Source organism: Microcaecilia unicolor, chromosome 9 (assembly GCF_901765095.1).
Source record: "Microcaecilia unicolor chromosome 9, aMicUni1.1, whole genome shotgun sequence".
NCBI lineage: Eukaryota > Metazoa > Chordata > Amphibia > Gymnophiona > Siphonopidae > Microcaecilia > Microcaecilia unicolor.
Genome location: NC_044039.1, coordinates 86,463,746 through 86,490,696, shown reverse-complemented (window position 1 = coordinate 86,490,696; position 26,951 = coordinate 86,463,746). Strand labels below are relative to the sequence as shown.

Sequence of the window (26,951 nt, the reverse complement as noted above, 5' to 3'; positions counted from 1 at the left end):
GTCAGGGGAGAAAAACTCGCCCTGGGCACCTGGTTCCAGTCCGGGGCTAGTAGCTCTTTGGCCAGCCTCAATTTGGGGGCCCCCTCCGGTCTCCAGACCCTCCGCCTCAGCGGGGGTCGCACCATGTGGTGCTTTCAAAATGGCGCCCACTGCCAGCTCCACCGAGCGGGAAGAATCATCGCTCACCATGCTCGGGCCGGTTCTTACGCCTGAACAGCACGTTTTACAAAGCCCCGCTGCTGATCTGCGCTTGCCACACTTGGAACAGTGCTTAACACTCTCTGCAGCCATCGCCGAAAAACGGCGGAAAATTCAAAATGGCGGCTTCGTGCCAAAAACGTCCCAATCGCGGGCCCTACCTGGAGGAGACAGAAAACACTCTTACCTCACTGGACCGAGTATAAAAGCTCCGGTCACGCTGTAGAAACTGAAGAAAACCTCTTGCTTTTTTTTTTTTTTTTAACGCTGTGAGGAAAGCAGAGAAAACAGCAAAAGAGGCAATCAAATCAACTCCAGAGGTACAGAACAGTGGGCAAGGCAGGGAAAGGCAAACCAATGTGCCTGCATCCACCAAGTATAGAGTGGGAAAGAGCAGGGAAAAGTGAAACTAATGTGCTCACATCCACTGGGGGGATGGGTAAGGCAGGGAAAGGGCTAACCTATGTGCCTTTAAAGTGAAGCTGCTATAGCCTCTAACACCCCGGCTAACAACTGGCAAGCCAGGAGCCACCCCCAGGCAGATTTTTTAAGGAGCTTGATCAAGCTGCAACCATCGTTGCCACATGGGAAAATTTTTCCCAGCCCAAAACCAGCTCTAAACCCGCCCAAAGCCAATCCCCGCCTCCCACGCCACCAAACCCCACCTCCCACGTCACTAACCCCGCCCCCACGTCACTAGCCCCGCCTCTTACACCACTAGCCCCACCTCTTACATCACCAAACCCCGCCCTGTCATTAACCCCACCCCCAACGTCAACCCCGCCCCTGAAAAGCTTCTATTGGACCAAATTGGACCAATAGAAGCCCGAAAAAAAGCGCCCAAACCGCACAGCGGCCGCGGGGAACCAGCTCAAAAAACTGCACCCCGCAGCCGCCAAAATTTTCCCGCAGCCGCTCGCGGAAACCCGCCCACCTGGCAACTTTGGCTGCAACCACCCTGCTTGGGGAGATAGAGAATACTGAAGAGGCAATGGAGCTAGCTGACCATGTGGCACTGTGAAATTTGAGTGCTCTCTATCTCCCCCTGCTGGTTGATGGACACAACCCATACGTAATGGCTTCATCTGCTTGATTATAAGGAATCACCTGTTTAGTAGCCAATTTGTTTGAATCATTCTCATAATAAATGAAACCTTCTAAATTCTTATATGTCCTGTTTGTCTTGGATAAATTGTAAGCTATGTTGAAAAGGGATGGACTCTTACGTGTTTGGTGTACAGTGCTGTGTACGTGTAGTTGCGCTATAGAAATAAATAGCAGTAGTAGTTCCCCCAGTTCTCTATAGGACTGTTTTGAGTTCTTTCTAAATATTTTATTTCAATCTCTCTCTTTTTTTCTTCATACCTCTACCTTTTTCTGTGCTTCTGCTACTTTAAATTCATTATTGGAACATATGAATTTTAAGGTTGGCACCCAGGAGCCATGGGCTCCTCAGCCCCCTTCTTTGTTATACCACTAAATGCATCACTTTACACTTCTATAAAAATAGTGAGCTAAATTAAAAATTAAACATTTTTGCCTTTTCTGTTCCTTCTTCTCAGTATCCCAACATTTGTCCCTAATTATAATCATTTCCATTTGATTTATTTTGTCTTTTCCTTTTGCATCTAAAGAATGTTCATCTCCTCCTTTATTAATTGGGCAGGAGTTCTCTTTTTGGGCCTTTGCTCGTGTAACTTATCTCTGTCTACCTTGTAACTTATCCCTGTCTTTGTTTTAATTTATAATTCTGTTTTCTTCCTGTGTTTTTATGTATTTTCTGAATGCTATCTTTTCCCCTCTACTATTTCTTCTCCTTCTATACAGAACTTTATTGGTATATTTTTCCTTTATTAGCTTGCCTCATATAGACTTGTTGTTTTCTCAATGCTCTCTTTCATTGTTTCCCACAATTCCTCTGTACATTTAATATCTTGGATTCTAGACAGGGCTTCTTCACACTATCACTCAACTCATCACTCAACTCTTTTAAGATTCTTCACACTATCACTCATCATCACTCAACTCTCCTAAGGTTTTCATATAATTCAATTCAGATCTTTGTTTGAACCATACTGACAATGACCAATAAACCAAAAATATTCTTTTACCATGAACTCTGTCAGTTTGCCAGTGCCAGATCCAATATTGCTTCCATGGGGTAGATTTATTCCAGTCTAAGCCATAGAGCAAATAATCTATACAGTTTTTACAGCCACTGTATGACACTTGCTTACCTTGACACTGCTGTAGTATGTTGAACTCTGAGAAGGGGAAAAACTAAAATCTCTTTCAATGAAGTTTTGGTGATAGACCTCTTCTGGAATGCCAGATATCTGATTCATATTTCCTGCAATGAAAAGTTAATAGTGAAGAACACTGGAACTTAAAATAGCAACTGAGCTTATTAACTGTGTGCTGGCAATTAAATCTGTATATGTAAATGTGAAGGTGATAGACAGCTATACTTTTATTAATGGGTGTTTCATGCACAACACATATCAAGAATATATGGGTCGATCTTATAGGTTGATCCTATGGGACTCATTTTCCAAACAGAAAAACCCCTAAAAAGTGGCATAAAGCTGCATTTGGACGTTTTATTTGCCAAAACTTCCAAATTGCTATTTTCAAAACATATTTTAAAATGTTTCTCGATGCAGTTTGTCTGAAGTGCATCTAAATCACAACGGGGAGTGTCGAGGGCATGTTGAAGATAGGATTTAGGCATTCCTAACACTTGGAAGTTTTCCTGTCATAATGGAACAAAGCAAAAAGAGAGGGTAAAACCTAGATGTTGTGGGATAAATCTGTTTTAATGACTATGTCACAAAAAGGAGCTCCAAATGACCACTGGAGGGATTTAGGTATGACCCCTGCTTACTCCCTCAATGGTCACTGACTTCCTCCCACCCCCCCAAAGATATAAAAGAAACAGTACATACCAGGCTGTATGACAGCTTCAGATTTTATGGCCAGTCCTATTAAAGCAGCAAGCAGATCCCTGGAGTAGCCCAGTGATTGGTGTAGTGCACTGTAGAAAAGGGAACCCAGGCCCATATCCAACACTAACTGTTACACTTGTGGTAGAAAGTGTGAGCCCTCCAAAACCCACCAAAAACCTACTGTACCTACATATAGGTGACACCTGCAGGCATAAAGGCTATTGAACTAGCGTACAGTTGGTTTGGGAGGGCTCACCATACAATATAAAAGGGTAACTGTGAGATGTGTACCTGGGGCCTTTCATGTAAAATCCACTGCAGTGCCCCACTGCTCTGCTGGGATGTGTCTGTGTGGCCAGTCTACTAAGAATGCTGGCTCCTCCTACATCCCAATGGCTTGATTTTGTGCATTTTTCACTTGGACTTTTTATTTTTGTTTTTTTGAAATTGGTACAAAAAGATAGATATACTGAGCACAATAATGTGTAGCAAATGGCCATTTTTGAAAAAAAAAAAAAAATTAGACTTTTTCAGGTTTGAAAATGGCTACTACGTTCGCTACAAAGTCGGATTTAGACATCATATCGAAAATGCACCTCCATATCTGCCAAATTTCCTAAATATTGTAGATCTGAAATATAAAAAAGTTTTCTGCTGCCATAGAGTAAAATGCTTGAAAAATTATAGTCCATGAATATCTAAAGTCTGCTTTATTATTGAACAAATATTCAAATGAAGTCACTTAGCCTAACCTTCTTCTACCCACTGGAATCCTTTTACTATATTAATGTAACTTTGGGATGTAGTTATCAGCATGAGCTACCGTTAATGCGTGCTGTTGTACCATCAACTTGTGCTATTTTAGCACAGGGCCCATTTTATGGAATGAGACCTAGTTACTAATCACTGGGTTTAACAATAAAACAACATGTCTTAACGGTACTTCACACTGATAACTTCACCCCTTATTCTTTAATAATGCCACATGCCTTTTTCTTAACAACTACTCAAAATATTTCCTATATTACACACAGATTAGCTTGGCTGCTATTGTTAAGGGCCTTTTTCCATTCTTCTCCTGTCTCTAAAGAATGGTACAATCATGCTCGTTACTCCACAAAAGTCCCTGAATAAATGCATGTTTGGGCTGCTGAGAATCTGATTTGGTTCAATAGCCTACACTACAGATTTCCTTGCCCTTGTGCCAATGAAAGTCAATAAGGTTTTCATTATGTACAGCATGTTACACAATTGGCCCCATTTTAGACAGAACACAGAAGTTAGAATTAAGACATCCAGGTCAGCATGCCAAATTTCATTAATATTTTAGAACAGAATTTGCTGACAGAGAAATGGACGTTTATGTGCCAGGTGAGGGAGACACAAGCATCCATTTTAGAAAAAAGTTGACATTTTCCACCTGTTAAAAACCAGCACTTAAATTTGTGCCAGCACATACACATTTATCTTTGCCACTTGAAAAATATAAACATGCATTTTCCTAGTGCTGTTACACAGACTGGTATCCCTTGGCTTTTGAGGGGAACAAAAACCACTGGTTTGGCTTTTGAGGGGAACAAAAACCACTGAGGGTTTGGACGTTTTGACACTGAGGGTTTGAGCGTTTTTTCTGTTTGGAAAACGAGTCCCACAAGATCAACCCATATATTCTTGATATGTGACTATTGTGCATGAAACCACCCAATTACTAAAAGTATAGCTATCAACTTCACTTTTAAAATATACATTCTGGAGACTGCACCTATGGAAGGATATAAACAGGATGGAGTCAGTTCAGAGGGCGGCTACGAAATTGGTAAGTGGTCTTGGACATAAAACATATAGGGGACAGGCTTAGGAACCTCAACATGTATATGCTGGAAGAGAGGAGGGACACAGGAGATATGATAGACATTTAAATCTCAGGGGCATTAATGTACAAGAAGTGAGCCTTTTTCAAATGAAGGAAAACTCTGGAATGAGGGGGCGTACAATGATGCTATGACAAAATAGGCTTAGGAGGAATCTAAGAAAGTATTTGTTCACGGAAAGGGTGGTGGAATCGTGAAATGGCCTCCTAATGGAGGTTGCAAAGATGAGGACTGTGTCAGAATTTAAGAAAGCATGGGACAGGCATGTGGGATCCCTTAGGAAAAGGAAGAGTTAGTGGTTATGGAAGATGGGCGGGCCTTTATCTGTTGTCATGTTTCTAAGGGGGCAACCTCCCCTAATCCCTCCAGTTGAATGTTGCTCAATAGGAGCAGTTTGCCAAAACCTAAACATACTTGTATCACGTGTTGATCTATTAACATGCCATGCTCTTGTCCCACCACAAAACATGCCCAGATCAGGCCCCCTTGCCACATGAATACACTTGGGTTTGAGACATGCATATCCCAGCTTTGTAAAATGCAGACTTAGATTTTTATGCCAGATAAACATTTAAGGGGCCCTTTTAATAAGCTGTAGCAAAAGGGGCCCTGTGCTAGTGGTGGCAGCTGTTTTTGCTGTGCGCTGAGGCCCTTTTTACCGCAGCGGGCAAAAAGGACAAAAAAAACAAATGGCTATGCGGTAAGACTGCACTTACCGTGTGGCCATACCGGAGGGGGGAAGCATCCAGCAGTAACTGGCGAGCATGCGGTACTGCTCGATTACTGCCAGGTAACCCCCTGCAGAAATATTTCTGCTAGCGATGGAAATGCTGCGCACTGGTGGTGGAACTACTACTGGCACCCGCGTTGAACCAGCACTAGTTCCGGAATGGTGGGCTTACTGCCGCTAGTACGAGGGCCCTCAAGTGTTGTTTATGCACATCTCAAATGTAAATAGCTCTTCTCAAATGATCAACAATGCGGGGGAAATTTTATAACATAAACTCTAACAGTTACATGCCTATTATGCACAAGTGTTTAGAATAATGGTGTTTATGCATATATGTGGGTAAATGCAAAAATTCTGCCTAAACCTTTATTTTATATAAAAATACTTAAGACTAAATTCTATAAATGGCATCTAAAAAAAAAAAAACAGTGCCGAAAAAACATAGTGCTTAAAGTTAGACGCCGTTTAGAGAATAATGCTTAGCATCAGAAAACACAACTACATTTAGGCGTGACCATTTACACCAATTAAATCTTGATGTGTAAATCCTCATGCCTAAATTAGGCGTGAATCCCCTTTCTTCTGTAACAATACATGTAAATTCAAGGAATGCCCCTGATCCGCCCATGACCCTCCCATGGCTGTGCCCCCTTTTTGGACCCGCACATATGTTTATGTTAATTCAGGTACTTGATATACCGCCTTTCACAATAAATTAAAGCGGTGTACAAATTAAAGTAAAAAGAGTAAGGAAGGGAATGCCAATCATCAATAGGACAGAAGGAGTTAAATAAATTAGGTGGGGGGGGGGGGGGGAGGGAATCAAGTGCAAGTGGACAAGATACAGAAATTTATGTGTGCAAATTTTAATTAAATTCAATTAGCACCAATAATTGCTTGTTTAAAATTGCAATTATTGGTGCTAATTGGCTCATTATTCAATTAAACTGCATGTGCAAATTGGGCATATGTTCAAATTTGCGTGCACCATTTTTAGCGACTTTCATAGAATTGGGGGGGGGGGGTAATCGTACATAGCGCCTATTTAAAGGTGGGTGTTCATGTAGGCAGAGCACGAACACCCACACTTGAACATTTAGGGGTGAGCATTTAGTATTCTATAAAAGAGCAAAGGACTTACACTTCTTTATAAAACACTGCCTTGTCCATCACCGTTTTCCCTCAATAGGGGGTCCTTTTACAAAGGCGTGCTAGCATTTTTAGTGCACGCTAAAAATTAGTGTGTGCTAAATGCTAGAGACATCCATATATTCCTATGGGCATCTCTAGCATCTGGCGCACACCAAAAATGCTACCATGCCTTTGTAGAAGACCCCCTGCTGATCCTACACCTACATTTACGTGCGTGTTCCAATTAAATCTAATTAGTGTCTAATTGCTTTTTTTAATTGCTTGTTAAAATGCCAGTTATTTTGGCACTAATTAGTTCATTATTCAATTAAATTGCACGTGCAATTTTTGGTGACTTTTATAGAATTAGGGGGTATCTCCTGGATTCTACATAGTGCGACTTAAGTTGCACATGCAAATCCAGTCATATTCTGGATTTGCGCAAGCAACTTAGGGCCCCTTTTACCAAGTTGCAGCAAAAGGGGGCCGGCGCTGGTGCGTGTTTTAAATGCGCGCCGAGGCCCCCTTTTACCACAGCTGGTAAAAGGGAAGTCTTGCTTTCTGACAGGAAATGGCCGGGTGGCAAGTAAAGCACTTGCCACATGGCCATTTTGGGGAGCCCTTACCACCACTCATTGAGGGCTCCCGTGTTAACCCGCCAGTAACCTGGCAGCCAACAGACCCAGATTACTGCCGGGTAAACTCCAGCACTACAAAAATAAATAAATTTTTGTAGCACCAGAAATGACGGCACGCTAGGGGTGGGAAGTACCACTGGGCTGCTGTGGTAGTCCAGCGGTACTTCCTGTATAGCGAGCGGTAAGTCCGCGTTGGGCTTACCGCCGCTTAGTAAAAGGGGCCCTTAATTAGTTAACAAGGCAATCAGCACCAATAATTGCCACTTAAGCAATTATTGACACTACTTCGCATTAGTTAAAATTTATGCGCACAAACCAAGTATATTCTATAATGTGATGCACGGAAATTCTCAGTTGCATATTTTTATTGCTCTTCACTGATTGTATTTTGGTTTGGATTTCTTTGTACCACTGCTCTGAGTTCTTCTTAAGACTGGGCAAGTCTTAAATACAAGTTTTTTTTTAAAGCTCATTTATTTCTCTACACAAAGATTTAAAACAGAGAAAATAAAACTGAAATATTGACATTTAGAAGAATAGAGATGACATTGTTGCTGTAGCCAAATGCTTTATCTGACCTTCATTTTGTCCTGTTAAGAACACAATACTTTGTCAAAATAAAATTACTGTTTCTAAAAGTGGTAAACTACATTGGCTAAATCGCTGACTTTGAAATTCCTAACACATTTCACACAGTCTACAGTTTGTTTCCCACCCTGACCTTTGGTAACAGTGCATGAGAACTGCTAGGATTTTACATAGCACATTTCCTAAGTATGTAAATAAAAGCCTTGCTTATAGTAAAATGTGTTACTTCTATCAACTGTTATCACTGTTACTTGTATTAGAGGTTCAGGCTAGTTAAATTATTATTATTATTATTAATATTAGTTACATTTGTATCCCACATTTTCCCACCTTTTTGCAGGCTCAATGTGGCTTACATTTTACCGTTAATGGCATTAGCCAATTCCGGTCTGAACAAGTACATGGGTCTGTCATGTATCCCGTTGCCTCGCGGTAAATAATTTTATGAACAGTCGCGCAGATTTTGAAAGTGATCCGTTCTTTGATTGGTAACCAATGCAGTTTTTCTCGGAGTGGTTTGGTGCTGTCAAAACGCGTTTTTCCAAATATAAGCCTGGCTGCTGTGTTTTGGGCGGTCTGAAGTCTCTTTATGATTTGATCCTTGCATCCTGCATAGATTTCATTACAGTAATCTGCGTGGCTTAGTACCATTGACTGTACCAGGTTACGAAATATTTCCCTCGGGAAGAATGGTTTCAGGCATTTGAGTTTCCACATTGAGAAAAACATTTTCTTTATGGTGGATTTCGCTTGGGTCTCTAGCGATAGGTTCTGGTCGATTATTTCTCCCAAAATTATTTATTTATTTATTAGGGTTTATTTACCGCATTTTTTAAGGAATTCACTCAGGGCTCCTTTTACTAAGTGGCGGTAAGCCCAACGTGGGCTTACCGCTCGCTATAACGGAAGTACCGCCAGGCTACCGCAGCAGCCTGGCGATACTTCCCACCCCTACCACGCTGTCATTTCCGGCGCTGCAAAAGTGTATTCATTTTTGTAGCACCGGAGTGTACCCGGCAGTAATCGGGCAGTGCCATGCGCTTCCCGGTTACCGCCGGGTTAGTGCGGGAGCCCTTACCACCGCCTCAATGGGTGGCGGTAAGAGCTCCCCCTCAAAATGGCTGCCTGGCCATTTCCTGCAGGAAAGCGAGACCTTCCCTTTTTCCAGTTACGGTAAAAGGGGACCTCGGGAAAAGAGGGGAAACGGGCCCTCAAGGCGGTGTACAGTAAGAATAAATCAAACATGAGCAAAAGGTATGATTAAGCATCAGTCAACAGCATGAAGGAAGGGATCAATTTAACTGAACTCAGGATGGTGCTTTTTTTTTTTTATTTTAGGCTATCAATATGTTTTGCTTGATTTTCATCAAAGACTCACCATAGGGGGGTTTCAGTCCTATGTCTCACTCAAATGTACATTAAGTATTGTGCCAGCATCCTTTAGCCCACATAGCAAAATGATAATTACTTAGGAGATCTTTTCCACTACTGTTTTTATTTTTAGCCTTATCCTACTTTAACATTAAGATGTGTGAAAATCTTCATAAACAGAAAAGAGACTTTATGAGAAACATCATGAAAAATATTTACTTTGGCAACAGTTCTGCTATCAGATTCAACACAATATTTTTGACAGAGTTGGTAAACATTGATGAAATCTACTCTTTCTGCCCCTACTTTTCCTTTTTTTTTTAAACAGTACGATACAGAGGACTCTGAATTTTGTTACTTATTGCCTTTTGGTTGGAGTTTCTCCTATGGCAAGTCAATTCATGAATATGCAAATTTTCAGTACATTCACAAAACTATTTACAAAGTGAAGAAATGTTTGTTTTTTCACATCCATGATCAGACCAGAGCTAACATTTTGCTTCAGGGAAAATCTAATCTCAGTTGGCTTGAGCAGGGGAGGTTTTAAGGGGCCCTTTTACTAAGCAGTGTAAGCGTCTACGCGCACCCAATGCACGCCAAAATGGAGTTACCGCCCGGCTACTGTGTGGCTCTTGTGGTAATTTCATTTTTGGCACGCATCCGATACACGTGTCCAAAATAATTTTTATTTTTGGAAGCGTGCCAAGTGGCATTTGACGCACATAGGTCATTACCGCCCCGTTACCGTGTGAGACTTTACCGCTAGGTCAATGGCTGGCGGTAAAGTCTCAGACACTACCGTAGGCCATTTTTCAGCGCACCTTAGTAAAAGGACCCCTAAATTTAGAATCAAATCCAGGTTCTCTTGTTCTGCAGTACAGAACATTAACAACTGGACCAAGAGCTATTCATATAGGTATACATTGTCAAGGCTGATTACAGATTCTACATATTATGAAAAGACCAATCCTGTTGGATATCGAGGGGCCCTTTTACTAAGCGACGGTAAACCCACTGCGAGCTTACCGTGTGCCAAACAGGAACTACCGCTGGGCTACAGCAGCAGCCCGGCAGTAGTTCTCACCCCCAGCAAGCGCCATTTCCAGTGCTACAAAAATATTTTCTATTTTGGTAGTGCTGGTGTTTACATGGTAATCAGGCAGTGCCGCTCATTGCCTAGTTATCACCAGGTTAGCGTAGGAGCCCTTACCGCCACCTCAGTGGGTGGTGGTGAAGTGCTCCCCCCTGAAATGGCTACACGGTGAGTGGTTCACTTACCGCACAGTCATTTATTAAAAAAAAAAAAAGAGAGACAGTCTTTTACCCACTGTAGTAAAATGGGGCCTCAGAGCACGTCAAAAACACACCTCGACACACCCTTTTACTGCAGCTTAGTAAAAGGAACCCTGAACTTTTAAACTTTAAGGCATAATTCTATAAGGTCCTAAAATCTACATGGCAGATTAGCAGCAAGAATTTCAAATCGATAATAGCATGCACAGTGGGGTGGAGGAGTGGCCTAGTGGTTAGGGTGGTGGACTTTGGTCCTGAGGAACTGAGTTCGATTCCCACTTCAGGCACAGGCAGCTCCTTGTGACTCTGGGCAAGTCACTTAACCCTCCATCGCCCCATGTAAACCGCATTGAGCCTGCCATGAGTGGGAAAGCACGGGGAACAAATGTAACAAAAAAAAAAAATGTGCATGTCACTACAATGTCAAAAATGTAACACACAGATGCAAACATAGCTAAAGATCTTTTAGTATGTCTTATCACATATGCCCCATTTATCTATCAAGTGCATAACTGCTCATGATATAGCCTTTATTTTTAGGAAACCTTAACAGGTGCCTAAAATCTATTACGCAAATCTATCTTTCTAACTTCCTTTACATTCGGTAACATTCCGTGAATTGATATGAAATCTTGCAAATGAATTGCAATTGTTGATCCAAATTTAATTCATGCTGTATTACATTCTTAGAAGTACAGGAATGCCAATTAATTATAGGTACAAGAAAGCAGCCCAGGAAGTGATCTTAGCTGCCAGAAAAAAAACCTCTCTGAGCAAGTTGGGGCAGACCCTTTGTCTATCCACCATAAATGCAATGAAATGCTAAAGAATGCTTATTTTGCAAGATCATAGAAACTTGAGAATCAATCTAAAACTCCTCATCCCATCTACTGCAAAGTTTTCTCAAGTAGCTGCAGTTAGTGCAATGGTACTGTTTTGAAGGATTGGTATGGCAAGAGTAATTCAGTAATGCCTGAGGTGCATTATTAAACAATAGCTGTGTAGGGAGCTGTATGATATAGTACTGAACACTCCAGTAACTTATGTTAGACTAGTGTACAATTTCAATAGACAGTTAAAAAATTATAATAAAGGCATTACAATACAAACCATAACTATCCCCTCTCTGCTGGTCTAGTTCAAAGTGTAACATAATGTTGCTCAAAAAACAAGCTTTATGTTTCTTGTAGAATCTAAGATAACGCCACTCTTTACCTATATCTTACGGGATATCAGGGAGCCCAAAATATCTAAACACTGTAGCCTCACTAAAGATTTATGTAAGCCACATTGAGCCTGCGATCTGTGGGAAAATGTGGTATATAAATGTAATAATAAATAAACACAGATTTCCTAGTCCTCAACAGAATATCTGAAAGAGGAAGCAACTGAAGTGAACCTTAAAGACTGTTAACGACTGCGTAGAACATGTATATAATATTTTTAGAGTATGGCATGCACCGTTTACAAAGGAGGATATTATATGGGTGGTTTGGGGGCTTGTGGAGGGGGGGCTGTGAATGCCTGCCTCAACAGCATCCCCCACCCAACTGGTTGTCAGAAGACTGGAGGGGAGCCCTTTTACTAAGCCATGTAGGTGCCTACACGCGTCCAACATGTGCCAATTTGGAACTAGCTCCTGGCCCGGGCGGTAATTTCATTTTTTTAATGCACGTCCACTACACACGCCAGAAAATTTCCAGTGTGCGGCACTCACCGGGCAGTAATCGGCAGTATACGCGCGCTGATTACTGCCTGGTTAACAAGCGAGACTTTACCACTAAGTCAATGGGTGGAAGTAAGGTCTCAGGCCCAAAATGAATGCGTGCCTATTTAAATTTTGCTGCATGTCCATTTTCGGCCAAAAAACCAAAAAGTGTCTTTTTGCAGGTGCACTGAAAAATGGACTTGCGCGTGTCCCAATACACACATCTACACCAGCGCAGGCCATTTTTCAGCGCACCTTAGTAAAAGGAACCCTAGAACTGGGGTACTTTCTGTAAGGCAGTGCACAGCAATCACTAGAGCCACCAAGACAGGAATTTGCAACATACTGAGGCGCGAGGCAACTTTATTTCTAAGTACAAATGGAAGGAACTATAATTTGCTTTTATTTTCTTTTAATGTTAAATTGTGATTTTATTGCTCCACGCATGCACTTTGCCTCTCAGTATGTATACGATATAGTTGAGCAACATGAAGGATGAAACTGAGGAGCGTTGAAAGTATTTACCTGCCTTATTAACCTTTCAGTATTTTAGAACTTGAGATCCGATGTTGCCAGCCACTCCTCTATTCTCTCTTGTCTTTAGCTCAGTGTGATTTGTTTACTTTGATTCCTAGCGTTTTACTTTCCTTCACAAATATTGATTCTTCTTTGTTGACGACCTTGAGGTCAGATTGTTAAAACACAACTGGTAATGTCTGCAGTGTATGTTGTTTCTGCCAGGGCAACTATTTTTATAACCATACTTATGTTTTGAACAGCTAAATTCAGAAGACACCAGCTAACAAGATCAACTTTGATTTCTAAAAGGACATTAGGGAATTTGCTGAAATGCTAACCCTTCCAAGCAAAGATAATAACTGAAGATCACTTTTCCAAATCTCCTCAGTCCAGTTTTTGTCAGTTTTGTGTTGTGCAATGAATCTTGCCTTGATGAACAAAATTAATTGCATAGCCCAAAACGAACACAAAAATGGACTGAGTTTTGGAAAAGTGCTCTTTAATTTTGAAAGGGATTTGCCTGTGTAACCAAGCAGTTAAGTAGGTAAGTTGAAAATTGCCTTTCCCTCAGTAAGCAAGAGGATGCGCACCGTCTCACACAGTGTATACTACTTCTAGTGCGGGGGTTCTCGACCCAGTCCTCGGGACACACCTAGCCAGTGAAGTTTTCATGATATCCACAATGAATATGCACGAGACCAATTTAAATGCACTACCTCCAATGTATGCAAACTGATCTCATGCATATTCATTGAGGATATACTGAACACAAAAAGACTAGCAAATAGCCATTTTCGAAAGAAAAAATGTTGGACCTTTTTCTGGTTTGAAAATGGCCATGTTCACTACTGGATTTTTTTAATGTTTTTTTGCAAAATGTCCAAAATCGGATTTAGACATATCAAAAATGCCCCCTCATAGAGTATCTGGATTTTCAGAAAGCATTTGAGAAAGTACCTAAGTAAAAGCTATAGGAGGAAATGTTCTATTGTTGATGGGGAACGTTTTCAACGATAGACAAGTGGGGAAAGCTTGCTCACGGAATTCTTTATTTTAAACATTTAAAGACCACCTACAACCTAGGCAGATTACAGAGAAACACAATAAAAACAATTTAACAAAAATCATACAAACAGAATTCCCTATTGTCACATAGCTCCCTTATTGCTGTCAAAGTGCATCTAGTAATAGCATCTAAGCATTAAAAAATGTTTGCACAAATAAATACGTTTTCATTTTTTTAATCAATTATATTTTGTTTATGTACTTAAACATACAGGAAAAAGACAAGATCACAGGATCATAATTCAAGAAGCAAAATTAAAGTCGTAGCGCACATTATGGGATTCACCATCTAGCCTTGCAAATTAAAAAAAAAAAAAAAGAAGAACATACGAGTAGCCATACAGGGTCAGACCAATGGTCCATCTAGCCCAGTATCCTGTTTTCCAAACAGTGGCCAATTCAGATCACAAGTACGTGGCAGAAAACCAAAATCGTGGCAAAACTATTAACTGTCATCCAAAACCCCCCAACTATAGTGTAGAAATATGCTGTCACTTGCTCTCAGTGAAATACAGGCCAATGGCTCAGGCTAAGAACTAGGGCTGTAAAAATCAAAGATCACTTCTGACACAAATTACATTTCACTGTAGCAAGTGCTGAAATGAGGCAATTGAGAGCTGACAAGGGGTGGAGGAATCTGCTCTGTAAACAATAAGGAGACCGGCACCTGCAAGAAGTCACGAGCAAAGATGTTTTGGCTTCATGAAGATAGTACTGGGTCAGCTGCACCCCGGATGAGATCATCCAGGGGGGGCTAGGGGAGTTTGGGAACACATAGAATCTTGGCTATCATTGACATCAATGACATCAAATGTTGATGTTTAAAAGATAGTAGCTGATAACATGCAAAGATGACCAGTGAGAAAATGAGTGTCCATAGAAATGAATGGTACCAAAAATCTCTATATATAAAAGGCACCACCAACGTTCTAATGAAGCCTCCAGCCGGATGTGTGAAGTGCCAGAGATATCCGGTTTCCCCATGAGTGAAGGAAAACAGCACAGCACGAAATCCCTCTCACTGTAACAGTGAAGGACTCAGAGGGGGGAGGGGAGAGAAACGCCCTCACTCTCTCTGTAACACAAACGCAGCACAGCAGGAAACTTAACACTGAAGGACTGGACTCGGAGGGGGGAGGGGGAGGGGACAGACAGCACAGGGGAAGGGAGAGAGGGCAGAGAGCAGGGACACACACACTCCCACATGCACACTCTGAAGAAAACCTTGCTAGCCCCCATTTCATTTGCATCAGAAACGGGGCTTTTTTACTAGTATATATATAAGAAGGGTGTCAGCTAGAGCGGGGTACTGACAGATAGAAGGCAGAAGAGAGAGGACGTGTCATGAAGCGCTGTTCCACTTTGTGAATGCCTTATTGCCTGTACTGCTTTTGGTAAGATTGTAATAAACTATCTTCTTATATCCTAGTGAGTCCTTCGGAGCTTGTTAGTACCCAGCCTGCGTAAGCAGACTGGGAGAATATGAGGTCTGAGTAATTGGTGGGAACACGCAAATTATTTACAATAGTAACCCATTAGGACCCTGTTTACTAAGACACGCTAGCGTTTTTAGCGCATGCTAACACTAAAACACCCACTGGAATATATGGGCGTCTCTAGCATTAGCATGCACTAAAAACGCTACCGCACCTACAGCGAGGCGTAAACAGGGCCCTAAGTAACATTTGCCTGAATAACAGGTTTGTCTGAAAAACATTATCCAGATGAGCAGGATCCAGGAAGACAAACCTCTTATTTCCATGTGTGACCAGGAAATTACAGGGAAACCTAAGAAAGAATGCAGCTCCCACAGCTATAGTTTAGGCTTAAGCTGTAGGAACCGCTTCCTACAATATTGAGTTTGTCTGTCTACATCTGGAAAAGTAGTTGCCTGTTGACCAGGAAAAAGGGCTTGTTTTTTGGAAGAAAAAAAAAACGACCCCTCCCCCTCTTTTTTTTTTTTTTTTACTAAGCTGTGCTAGCAGCTGCTGCTGTGATAATGCTGACACAGTCCATTCAAAGCGAGTGGGCTGTTTCAGCATTGCTGCAGGGCTTTGTAAAAAAGGAGGGGGGGGGGGGGAATAGTTTCAAAACAGATTTTTTTTCTTTGACCCAGTCTGTAAACTAGCCAATAGTGTGGAACATTTAGCAATTTCATCCCAAGAAGATTCTAAAAATTGTGAAATGTCCAGACAATCGGGAGAAACCCATATGATTCACACCTCCCTCTTCAGCAGTGACTGTGGAACTTCTGGGAACATATTAAATATTCTCAGCAGACAGATTGTATGAAGATACTGAAAAAACATCTTTCAGGTACATTTTCAAAAAGTTCTAGAGGAGCCAAGTAATAAGAAATAGGAAAATTCAAAATTCTAAGGGCCAGATATACACTGGGCCTGGATATTCAATGTTGGGCCATTTCTGATACTGGTATTGATTATCCGTTTTATTTTGGGTTGGTTCAAACTTAACCGGCCAAGCCGACATTCAGCGCTAGCTGGTTTAGTCTGAACTGGCCAAAGATAGGCCTGTTATTCATGTGGCCAAACATGGCCGCCAAACTTAACCGGCGATGCGCTGAAAATTGGCAGATAGTCGGTTATATTGAGTGACATAACTGGCTAGCTGCTAACCATAAATTTTCAGTGGGTCATGGCCAGCCACATCCCGCTGAAAATTCGTAGATAGATGGTTATGGGACATTTAACTGGCCAGGTGCTGATCCTAGCCGGTTAAAAACTTTTGAATACCCCGGGGGGGGGGGGGGGGGGGGTAAGATTCTTAGTTAGCCCTTGAGAGGCTTTCCATTATCTCTAACTGAGCATGCAACAATCTATTATCTTTAACTTTTTTTTTTCTGCACAGCCTGCTTGCTTGCTGTAAAGCTGTGAGAAGCCAGGGCACGATCTCGTATAGCTGTCTCTGCAGAGAAAAAGGGATGAAGGTGTTTACTCTTAAAATAGCTCAGCTTTTGTCTATACGTACCCTTTAAAGCAAAGAAGAAGATGAGGAGGAAGAGGACAGTCTATCTTTTTTGTTTCAAAACCTAAAATGGCCGTCATTCAGCAATCAGAGGTTTGGGGGAGGGCTTAATTTATAAATAAGGTGGGGTAAAGGCAGAGTTATACAAAAGGGGTGGGGCTTGGGCAGGGCTACAGCATCATGGAGCGGGGCGTGGGCAGGGTGTTGGTGTGTCCTCAATTTTGATTGGCTGTTAGGACTGGAAGTGGAAGTGGATGGCTTTGACGAAAACTAGTAAGATACACTACTGCCAATACTCAGCACAACAAGCACCCCTAAATCATATACCAAAGCTTACACCTCCTGCAGCATCTGAAAAAAAGATCCAATCTCATGATAAACCCTGCCACAGGGTGGCATTTTCCCAGGCAGCAGTTCAATGGGGCAGTTATAACTCTGATGGGGTGGAAGAGTCTTCACCTATTGCTTGGAGAAGATGTCTGCAAATTCTTGGTAGTCCAGGGGTAAGGATTGCCCGACTTCTAGTGCATGGAGAGCCACCAGTTTGGGAGGCGAGACGGAGTCCAAACAGCGTCTCCTACAGGGTGCACCCTAAGCAGTAAATTGACCTTGTGTCCAGTCGATCTGGGGATTGTACCATCTTAACTGTTGCAGGAATTACCACTATTGTTAGCAGAATCTGTGGTACTTCAGGAGTCAAACACCACACACCAGAATGAGAGAGAAATCTTCTTTATTTGCCAGCAAACAAAGTAGGACATCAGCTCTAGCTCTCTCTTTATCTTCTCTTTCTCAGCTCTCTGTGTCTTGTGGCTTCTGTCTCAGCTCCTTCTCTTCTTCTCAGCTCCTTCTTCTGACGTAAGCTGCTTCTGCTCTCAGTTATATAGGGTCCTACACCTCTCTAGCCCCCCTTTCTCACCAGATGGTAAAGAATAGATTGATTACCCTGCCTTGAACTAATTATTACTTACACATTACTTAAAAATATCAGTTACATAGGTTTGAGATATTTCCTAAACTGACCTATGACCTGGGGCCTCTCACACTAGACAATGTGGCACTTATCTCTTACATTTTATTATTATTAAATTCTCATATTCCCAGTCATAGCTTCATACTAACTGCTAACTGGACTCTGGCATTCATTAAGGGGTCAAGGGCCAATCTTGCTTAATAGCACACATACATTTATTATTACTTTCAGAAAACCAGTCCTTCACTTAGCTATAATTAATCAAGACTTTCCCTGACCTCTTTCACCTATTAGCTTCCTACACAGAACTCGCTAGGACTGTGGATAATTCAAACCAGATGATGGCAGACAAAGCTTCACTTGAAAAGTCAGTCAAAGATGTAACACTGAATTAAAAAGGATATTCTACATAGAAATAGAACTTATTAATTACACAGAATAAGACATATTCTAAAATAAGCAGAAATCAGAATTCCTTATAAGACAAATTCTAAATCATCTAGAATTATTTATCTCTAAACTATCTCCTTCTAACCAGCATTAGCCTAATTCTTTAAACTGCCTGCAATATGCCTTGCTTATAATGGTATCCAGATATGGTAAATAATTACTTCTCTCTGACCTTTCTAACCTCTGGTCTAGCAAAAGCTAGACTTCTGAGTAAATTAAACCCATATGGCATTCCTCCACTTTACAGGACTGAACCAAATTTAAACACCAAATTAACAAATATGATTTCTCTGCCCAAGCTGCCTCATAACCAGGGGAGACCCAGGACAACAGTGTTCATGTCTGACTGAATAACATATAGAGATATGGCTTCTCCATGAAGTACCCCAACCCAAAGATAAAAGAGGAAGGGTTTTGGCCTCAAGCACCCCCTGATGCACCCATAGACAGAGGATACTGGAATAGGCCGAGGTATCTTCGGAGTCTATCAATGCCTTAGTGAAAAATTTGGGTTCCACATCATTGGTGACTAGAGCCAGTAATTGAGTGGGGGAAACATGATGAAGGTCCTAATCCTGCCTCCCCAGCCAGGGCTAGGCCTGTGACTTTCCTGGCTTCCTTGGGCAACGGCAGGCATAGTGTCCTTTGTCGCCACAATATAAACACAAATTCTGTGTACTTCATTTTTCATGGTCCAAAAGCCCCATCGGATCCACTTTCATGGGTTCCTCGCTATTCCTAGAAGGAGAAGACTTTGTGGAAAATGTCGTGGGCTTACGTGGGAACGTAGGGGCCAACTGAATGGGTCTGAGGCTGGCTTGACGCTCCAGTGCTCGTTCTCAGAAACAAATATTCACTCATGTGCATCGAGGTTCATGGGCAGTTCACGCCCAGCCAATTCATCTTTAATCAAGGAGGACACCCCTTGCCAGAACACAGCAGCTAGGCTTTTGTCGTTCCATTCCAGTTCTGCTGCCAGGGTACGGAAGCGAATGGCGTAACTTCCAATGGTCTGGGAGTCCTGTTGTAGGTTCAGTAGTTCCATGGCTGCCAACGTGGCCTTACCTGGATCCTCAAAATTCCACAAAAGTGGGTCAGGAACTCCGCCAGGTTATATAGTAGAGGGTCATTTCTTTCCCAGATAGCAGGGCCTGTAAGGAGGGAAACGGAATAGGCTTACCCTTACGAGAAAAGCTACACTGGCTCCCACTTAAAGAACGCATCACGTTCAAAATTTGCTCCCTAGTTCACAAAATCATTCATGGAGAAGCACCAGCCTACGTCAGACCTGATAGACTTACCACCCAGGAATGCTAAAAGATCATCCCACACATTCCTTAATCTGCACTTCCAAAACTGCAAAGGCCTAAAATACAAATTAATGCATGCGTCGAATTTCACCTACTTGAGCACACAGCTATGGAACGCACTGCCGCGCAACCTAAAAACGACTTATGAACTAACCAACTTCCGAAAACTACTAAAGACCCATCTCTTTAAAAAAGCATACCACAAAGATCAACAAATGTAAACATACACTACTCCTCCACAGATATTCAGAATTGCCTTATAATATCTGCTGTTATACTACTATCCTGTTATACCATTATTATGTTACCATGATTCTTCTGTAAACTAAATGTCTATCTTTCTATTATATCTTCACCATTTATGATGTATTGTAAGCCACATTGCGCCTGCAAAAAGGTGGGAAAATGTGGGATACAAATGCAATAAATAAATAAAACACAAAGTCTCTGGCCTGTAACTCAAATATGATTTGGAATTGATTTAGAAATCCCCGGCATGTCTTGGGATTTCCATCGAAGTGAAGAGGTGGGTGTCAGAATGCACAGGGAATAACTGGTGGGCCCCTTTGGAGCAGATGGACTACCATCACACAGCAGCCATCCCAGCTGCCGCTGATTTCTCCTCTACTTGGAGATTCATGTGCTTTCTAGTGTGTACTGACTAAGAATTGGCAAGACCAGCTCCAGTTCTCACTCTAGTTCCACTCTAGACTGGGTTTTTGAACTGCCCCAGTTGCAGCTTCCATGGCAGCAGTTCAACTTTCACTATGTTTCTGTATGTACAGCTTTGTAATCTTGTATTCCCCTGCTCTGCAGTCTTCGGTTCCTTAACAGCAAATAGCAGCTCCGGTTCCAGCTCCACTCTTTAGCCCGGGCCAGCTTTCCCTAGCTGCTCCAGCACCAGCAGCAATTCTTGGTTTCACTTTCCAAAGGAGCTTTCCTTGCTCCAGAACTAGCTTCTATGTCAATTACACTCAGATGCACACACTGTCATGATTAGGTAAACTCTGTAAGCTCCCCAGCTTGCCACTCACTTTAACCTTATATGTTTTTCTTCCACCTCACCAACTCTCCTGGCTACATGTTACTTGCAGAACACATCCCAAACGCTCTCTGCAGAATATTTCCTTATGGCTTCATTCCAAGCCAGAGTTTGCTTGCTACTCTACAGAACTACAACACTCTTAAAACCCAACACGCATATACACACACAAAATCCTGCTTGTCCAGCACTAACTAGCTTTTTTCCCCTCTCTAAGGCAGAACTAACCACTTTAGCTTTTATACACAAAATTCTACCACTAGTATGATGTACTGAGACCACAGAGAAGCATTTATCCCACCACTGCCACAATAATGATAGTGTGGCTTGTGAACAGGCATGGAACCCTCACAGCAGAGGCATAGCTAGAGGGGGTGCCAGGGGAGCGGCCACTCCCCCAAACGGACTTCAGCCGGCGACTATTTTTTATACAATCTGTTGCATTTAAAACAGCGCCAGCGGAAGTCCACTTTCTGCTCCCTCCGCGCCTTTAACCTGGCTCCACTTCTGCCTCGCAGACACAGGCAGACTGTAGTGTAAAGTCACAACAGCGAAAGTGTGCTGCTCTGCTCTCACTGCTGTGCTCTCTTCCCTTGCATTTAAACTTGTGACAGTGCCAGTGGCAGTGCAGGGAAGAGATCACAGCAGCTGCTGTTTAGAGGATACGGTAGGAGCAGATGCATGTAAGCAGGCAGGGGAGTGGAGCTGATGCATGTAAGCAGGCAGGGGAGTGGAGCAGATGCATGTAAGCAGGCAGGGGAGTGGAGCTGATGCATGTAAGCAGGCAGGGGAGCTGGATGGGGCAGGTGGGGATGGGGGATCTAGCTGGAAGGAAGCTGCTCTGGGTGGGTGGGCGGGGGGAACTGGGAGGTTTTTCTTTTGTGGTGGGGAAGCTGATGTGAGCCTCAAGATGGCGGTGCCAAAGCAACAGTTTGTTCAGGATGCCTGGAGCTGGCCTGTTTATATCCTAAGGGCAGATAATATTCTTTGGCAGAGCTCTGTGTCAGCAGTTGAGTATTTCAACTTTTAATTGAAATGCTGCTTTAATATAGCAAGGGACCCATGCATCTTAAATCATGAACATGTCATCTAACGTGCAGTTCATCCAATTCATTGGAGACAAGCCTTTGTTTCTGCAATGCAAAATAGCCAGAGTACACAGTTTGCTTTCCATGATATAGATTTGTTAGTCAACTTTAACTTTTAGCAAGAAACAGGAAGGCAGGACCACGGAGAGACAAAACGCCCCCCCCCCCCCCCCCCCAGCAGCAAATTGAGAGAGTCTGCTCTGCCGGTTACAGGAAGTTAATTCACAGGAAGCAGGACTCGGCAGAAAGAAGGACCCACGGTCAGCAGAGCAGTCTCTCTTATTACTGGCACCGGGCCCGGGGAACCTTGCCCCCCCCCTCGGCAACCCTGCAGGAAAGGTGTTGGAATGTTAAATACACATATTAATATAGGATTCATTAATGTTTGCAAAGCCTATAGCCAGAGCTGCCAAGAGGTCCCGATTTTTGAGAGAGATTTTAGTACACCCCCCCCCCCCATCCAGTCTACCTCATGGCTCTGCCCCCTGGCACACCTCAATCCTACGGCCATTCCGGAAACTATTTTATTTACACCAGTGACAGCAGGGATAGGCAAGAGGGGGTGTTTCAGTTCACTCTATTACACCCCATATTCAGCATCTATTCCCCACAGAGCTTAAGCGCACTCCAAAATTGTGGCACTGGTTGAATCGCTTGCAGAGATGCCCAAGCTCCCACTAGCTGAAGAGGTCCACTGCATGAGTCCCCTACCATGCTAGTTGTGCAGTGCAGCAGTTGGCAGCGTGCTTCAGTCACTGATGCCGGCACTCCTGCATATGCTCAGCTCAGGCACTTGAAAATAGAAATTGGTACTATTTTACTGGACTAGCCTAAAATCTTTTTTCATTAGCTTTCAGAGGCCAAAACCTCCTGCCTCAGTTCAGGTCAGGACAGTATACTGCTGTGATGGTATCCTCTCCTGACCTGAGGAAGGACGTGTTGTTCTCTGAAGGCTAATCAAAAATGTTTTAAAATCAGTCCAATATAAAAGTAACACCTTATTTTCTATTTTGTATTTTATTTGCATTTACTAAACTTTATTAACACAGCTACCAAATTACCTTATCCTAATTTAAAAATAAAATTATTTTCTGTACCTTTGTTGTCTGGCCATTTACTTTTTCTAAGTGTGTTGGTCCCAGTCTCTTGATTCTGCTTTCCTTCGTCTTCTCTTAACTCTCTTACCAGAGTTTCCTGTCCATTTGTCATTTTTTTCTCTCCTTTCTCTTCAATTTATTTTTCTCTCTCTCTCTCCGCCCAGATTTAATTCATTCTTATTATCCTGTCTTTAATTTCCCTCTTTTTACTTCCTTTACCTATGGCTTATCATCTTTTCCTCATCCTTGTTCTCCCCATGGTCCTTCCTCTTATTCTCCAGTCTTTCACTAACTCTATCCTCTCCCCCTTTCTATCCAGCAGCTCCCCTTTCTCTCCCTACCCTTCCATCCAGCGTCTTCCCTCTTTCTAGCCCCATCCTTCCTTCCACCCATCTACCCCCTCTCTTAATCCTTCCATCCAGTGTCTCTCCACCCTTTCCCATTCAGCGTGTCTTCTCTCTGTCTCCCCATCCTTCCACCTAGCGTATTCCCTCTTTCTCCCCCCATCCAACATCTACCCTCTCTCCCAATCCTTTCATCCAACAGATACCCTCTCTCCCAATGCTTCTGTCTGGTGTCTTCTCGCTACCCTCTCTCCCAATGCTTCTGTCTGGTGTCTTCTCGCTACCCTCTCTCCCAATCCTTCCATCTAGTGTCTCTCTCTCTCTCTCTATCCTTTCCCATTCATGATGCCCTTCAGTTTCTCTGCCTACCCTTCCATCCAGCGTCTTCCCTCTTTCTGTTCCCATCCTCCCAGCATCTTCCTCCTTTTTCCTCATCCTTCTCCCCAGCAGCTTCTCTGTCTCCAGCCCTTTTCCATGTCCCCTCTTTCTCTTCTCATCTTTCCACTCATCTCTTTCTTTGTACCCCTCTTCCACCCAGCATCTCCACTCTACTTTCATTTTCTTCCCCTCTGCTCTCTCCATTTAGCACCTTCTGCTTCCTGGTCCCCCTTCCCCTTGATATCTGTTTCCTGGCCACTGCTGCTTCTCTTGACTGAGCACCAGTGTCTGTGACAAAACAACAACAAAAAAAGCAAGTGCGGGGGCGCAGCAGCCTTCAGGTATGCGCTGTCACCTCTGCTAGTCCTCTGTCCCCGCTGATGTCAACTTCCCGTTCCGGGGGCAGAAGACTGGTAGAACTGAGAGTGCATGCTTGAAAGCTGCTGCCCCGCACCTGCTTTTTTTTGTTGTTTTGTTGCCGCTGCTGCTCATCAGAAGAAGCAGCAGCCATGATGCTAGTTTGGGAAAAAACGATCCCCTGACCAGGTGTCTGGGCGGGAGCCTTTCCTGCTTTGGCGGGAGTGTGGGAGATGACCTGCCAAAGTGGGAATCTCCCACTCAATTCGGGAGACTTGGCAGGTCTGTATATCTGGTTGTTGAGTGCTAGCGCATGCATTAAAAATGAATGCTAACAAGAGGTGTATTTAAGTCTTTGCATTAAATATACCCGTTAACAAAAGTTGTTTTTTTTTGGGGGGGGGGGGGGGATTAGTTTGCACCTTTTTCAGTTGTAACTCAAGGTGAGTTACATCCAGGTCCAACAGGTATTTTCCTGTTTTTGTATTAATAACCATGCTAGTGCATGCAAACAAACACATTGATATAAATATGCTACATTTAAATGAGCTGGTTAGCATAATTTTACTTGACAAATTGTGGAGCCCTTTTATTAAACTGCACTAAGGCCATATTCAGCACAGTATAACTGCAGGATTTTTAAATATTTTTTTTTCTGGTCGCACAGTACTGATAAAAAGTAAGTGCTCCTACATTAACACAACATTAGCCAGTTAGCGCATGGTAAAGTGAACATGCTGGCTGGTTAACATTTCCATGCCTATTCTCTGCTCACAGGACACCCCTCCCAGAAATATTTTTCAAAAATAAGCAGTGCACGTGCTAGTGTACACCAACAAGAAAATACTGAAAAACGCTTTAATGAATTTTGCAGTAAGCCTTTTTTGGTATGAGAACTGCACATTAGTAAAAAGGCCCCCTTAAATTTTAACTCATAAATGTCTCAATTAAAAAATTAATATGAACTAATGCAAATACAAGATACATTCAGTAATAATACAGGCATTTAACATGTACTAATGTATTAATGCTGTTTAGTAAACAGGCCCTCAAATAAGGAATTAAACTGCCTGGGGTCATTAACTTCATCACCTTTATCACACCCAGGGGCCAATTTAATAAAGCTCACTAGGCTTAGCGCACACATCCTGTATGCTGCAATAAGTTTTGCACACAAGAATGAGTGTAAAGACTCGAGTACACAGCACACAGCTCATTTAAATCCCATGGTAATGTTAGGTGTTAGAAGGGTATACAATTTTCTGAACTACAACCAAAGCAGTTTAAGTTCTAAGGGGCCCTTAAGGCACACTAGAGTTTTTAGCAAGCACTAAAAATGAACATGCACTAACCACTAGAGATGCCCATATATTGCTATGGGCGTCTCTAGTGTTTAGTGCGCACTAATCACGCTAAAATGCCTTTATAAAAGACCCCCCTAACTTTTATACCTTGGGCAACAGAGGGTTAAGTGACTTGCCTAAGGCCACAAGTAGCCACAGTGGGAATCAAGCCTGATTCCCCTGGTTCTTAGCCCACTGCTCTAATCATTAGGCTACTCCTCCATTATTCAACGCAGATGCAGAGATGTGTATGGAAGACTGAAAGGCTGAGCAGAGGATTTTCTAATGCTGGGGCTTTAAGGCAAAGTCTGAGGAGTAATAAAAACATCAGCTTGTTCTTCTGTAGTCAGCATTAGTGAGAATTTCATGCCCGTTTCTTTCTTTACTACAAGCATACAGATATGTAGTTTTATTTCTGGCTTTGGTGAAAAAGATGAACCAGGAGGGAAAAAAAAGACAGATGAGAAGCTGAGGGGCAGGAGTGCTGGAACAAAGAGTAAAGTACTGAACTGTTAACAAATAAAAGACAATGTTGTTGGTATTACGAACTTTGGATCAGCATTCACAGTTATATGCATCAGTGGCACATCCTTTAGCTTGGGCCCCCTCTAAGCCTGCAGCACACCCTTAAACAGGATGCTGAAGCCCTACCAACCAAAGAAATGTGGTGCCCGAACCATTCCCCGTCTCCTTGGGCTGCTCTTTTAACGCACAACTTCACAGTGTGCCTCCTGCCGCAGAAGCTGGGACTCATGCTCGGAGAGTCCTGCAGTCAATGGCTGGAGGCATGCTGTGGAGTTCTGCATTACAGAACTAGCTCAAGGAGGCGAGGAGTGGCTCAGGCACTGCATTTCTTTGGTTAGTGGTTGTGGGGGGGAGAAGAGAAGTAGGAATGTGTTGCCCCCCAATCCACCCCTGGGCCCCCCAAAATTGGAGGGCTGGATACGCCCTTGGTATGCGTATACACCTGAACATGTGCTGGAATGCTATTTTGTAAATAAACACTAGAAAAAAGGCCCGATTCTGATAGAAATGAAATGGGTGTTAGCAAGGTTTTCCTCGCAGTTGCAGCTTGGCCTCTTGCCTCCCTCTCTGTCATGTGAATTCAAGGCCCCCCTCCCTGTCCTCGGAGTTCCAGCTCTCCCTCCCTCGGTCTCTGTCGTCCGAGTTGCAGGCCCCCATCTGTGTCCTCCGAGTTCCAGGCCCCCCTGCTTCCCTCTCCTCCGAGTTCAAGGCCCACCCCCTGGTCATTGCCTTCCTCGTTCTCCTCCTCCCTCCCTCCCTCTCTCTCTCTCTCTGTCACTCGCAGGCCGATCTATGTTGGCCGCTCCCTCCCCCTCCCCCATCCCTCCCTTACCCCCCGGGAGTTCCATGCACCCCTGTCTTTGGAGTTCCACACCCCCGCGTGTCCATCCCTCTCTCTCCTCCGAGTTCCAGGCCCCTTCCCCTCCGAGTTCCAGGCCACATACCTCCCTCCCTCCCTGTCCTCCGCGTTCCAGGCCCCCCTCCCATTCCAGTTCCAGGACC

The 26,951-nt window shown here is 43.1% G+C and overlaps 1 protein-coding gene across 2 annotated transcripts in view; it reads right to left on the bottom strand.

Moving 5' to 3' along the window:
* The window catches only part of PKP2 (plakophilin 2), a 226,290-nt gene that overhangs the window by 154,971 nt on the left and 44,368 nt on the right, over positions 1–26,951 (bottom strand). The window contains exons 1-2 of one of the 2 annotated variants that reach the window (XM_030214262.1): positions 19,531–19,641; positions 2,436–2,548 (exon numbers count right to left, since the gene is read on the bottom strand). In XM_030214262.1, coding sequence (XP_030070122.1) covers positions 2,436–2,543 — 108 coding nt within the window. In that variant the 5' untranslated portion in view covers positions 2,544–2,548; positions 19,531–19,641. Of the gene's footprint in view, positions 1–2,435; positions 2,549–19,530; positions 19,642–26,951 lie in introns of those variants that run through there. The other variant, XM_030214261.1, reaches the window with a different exon arrangement.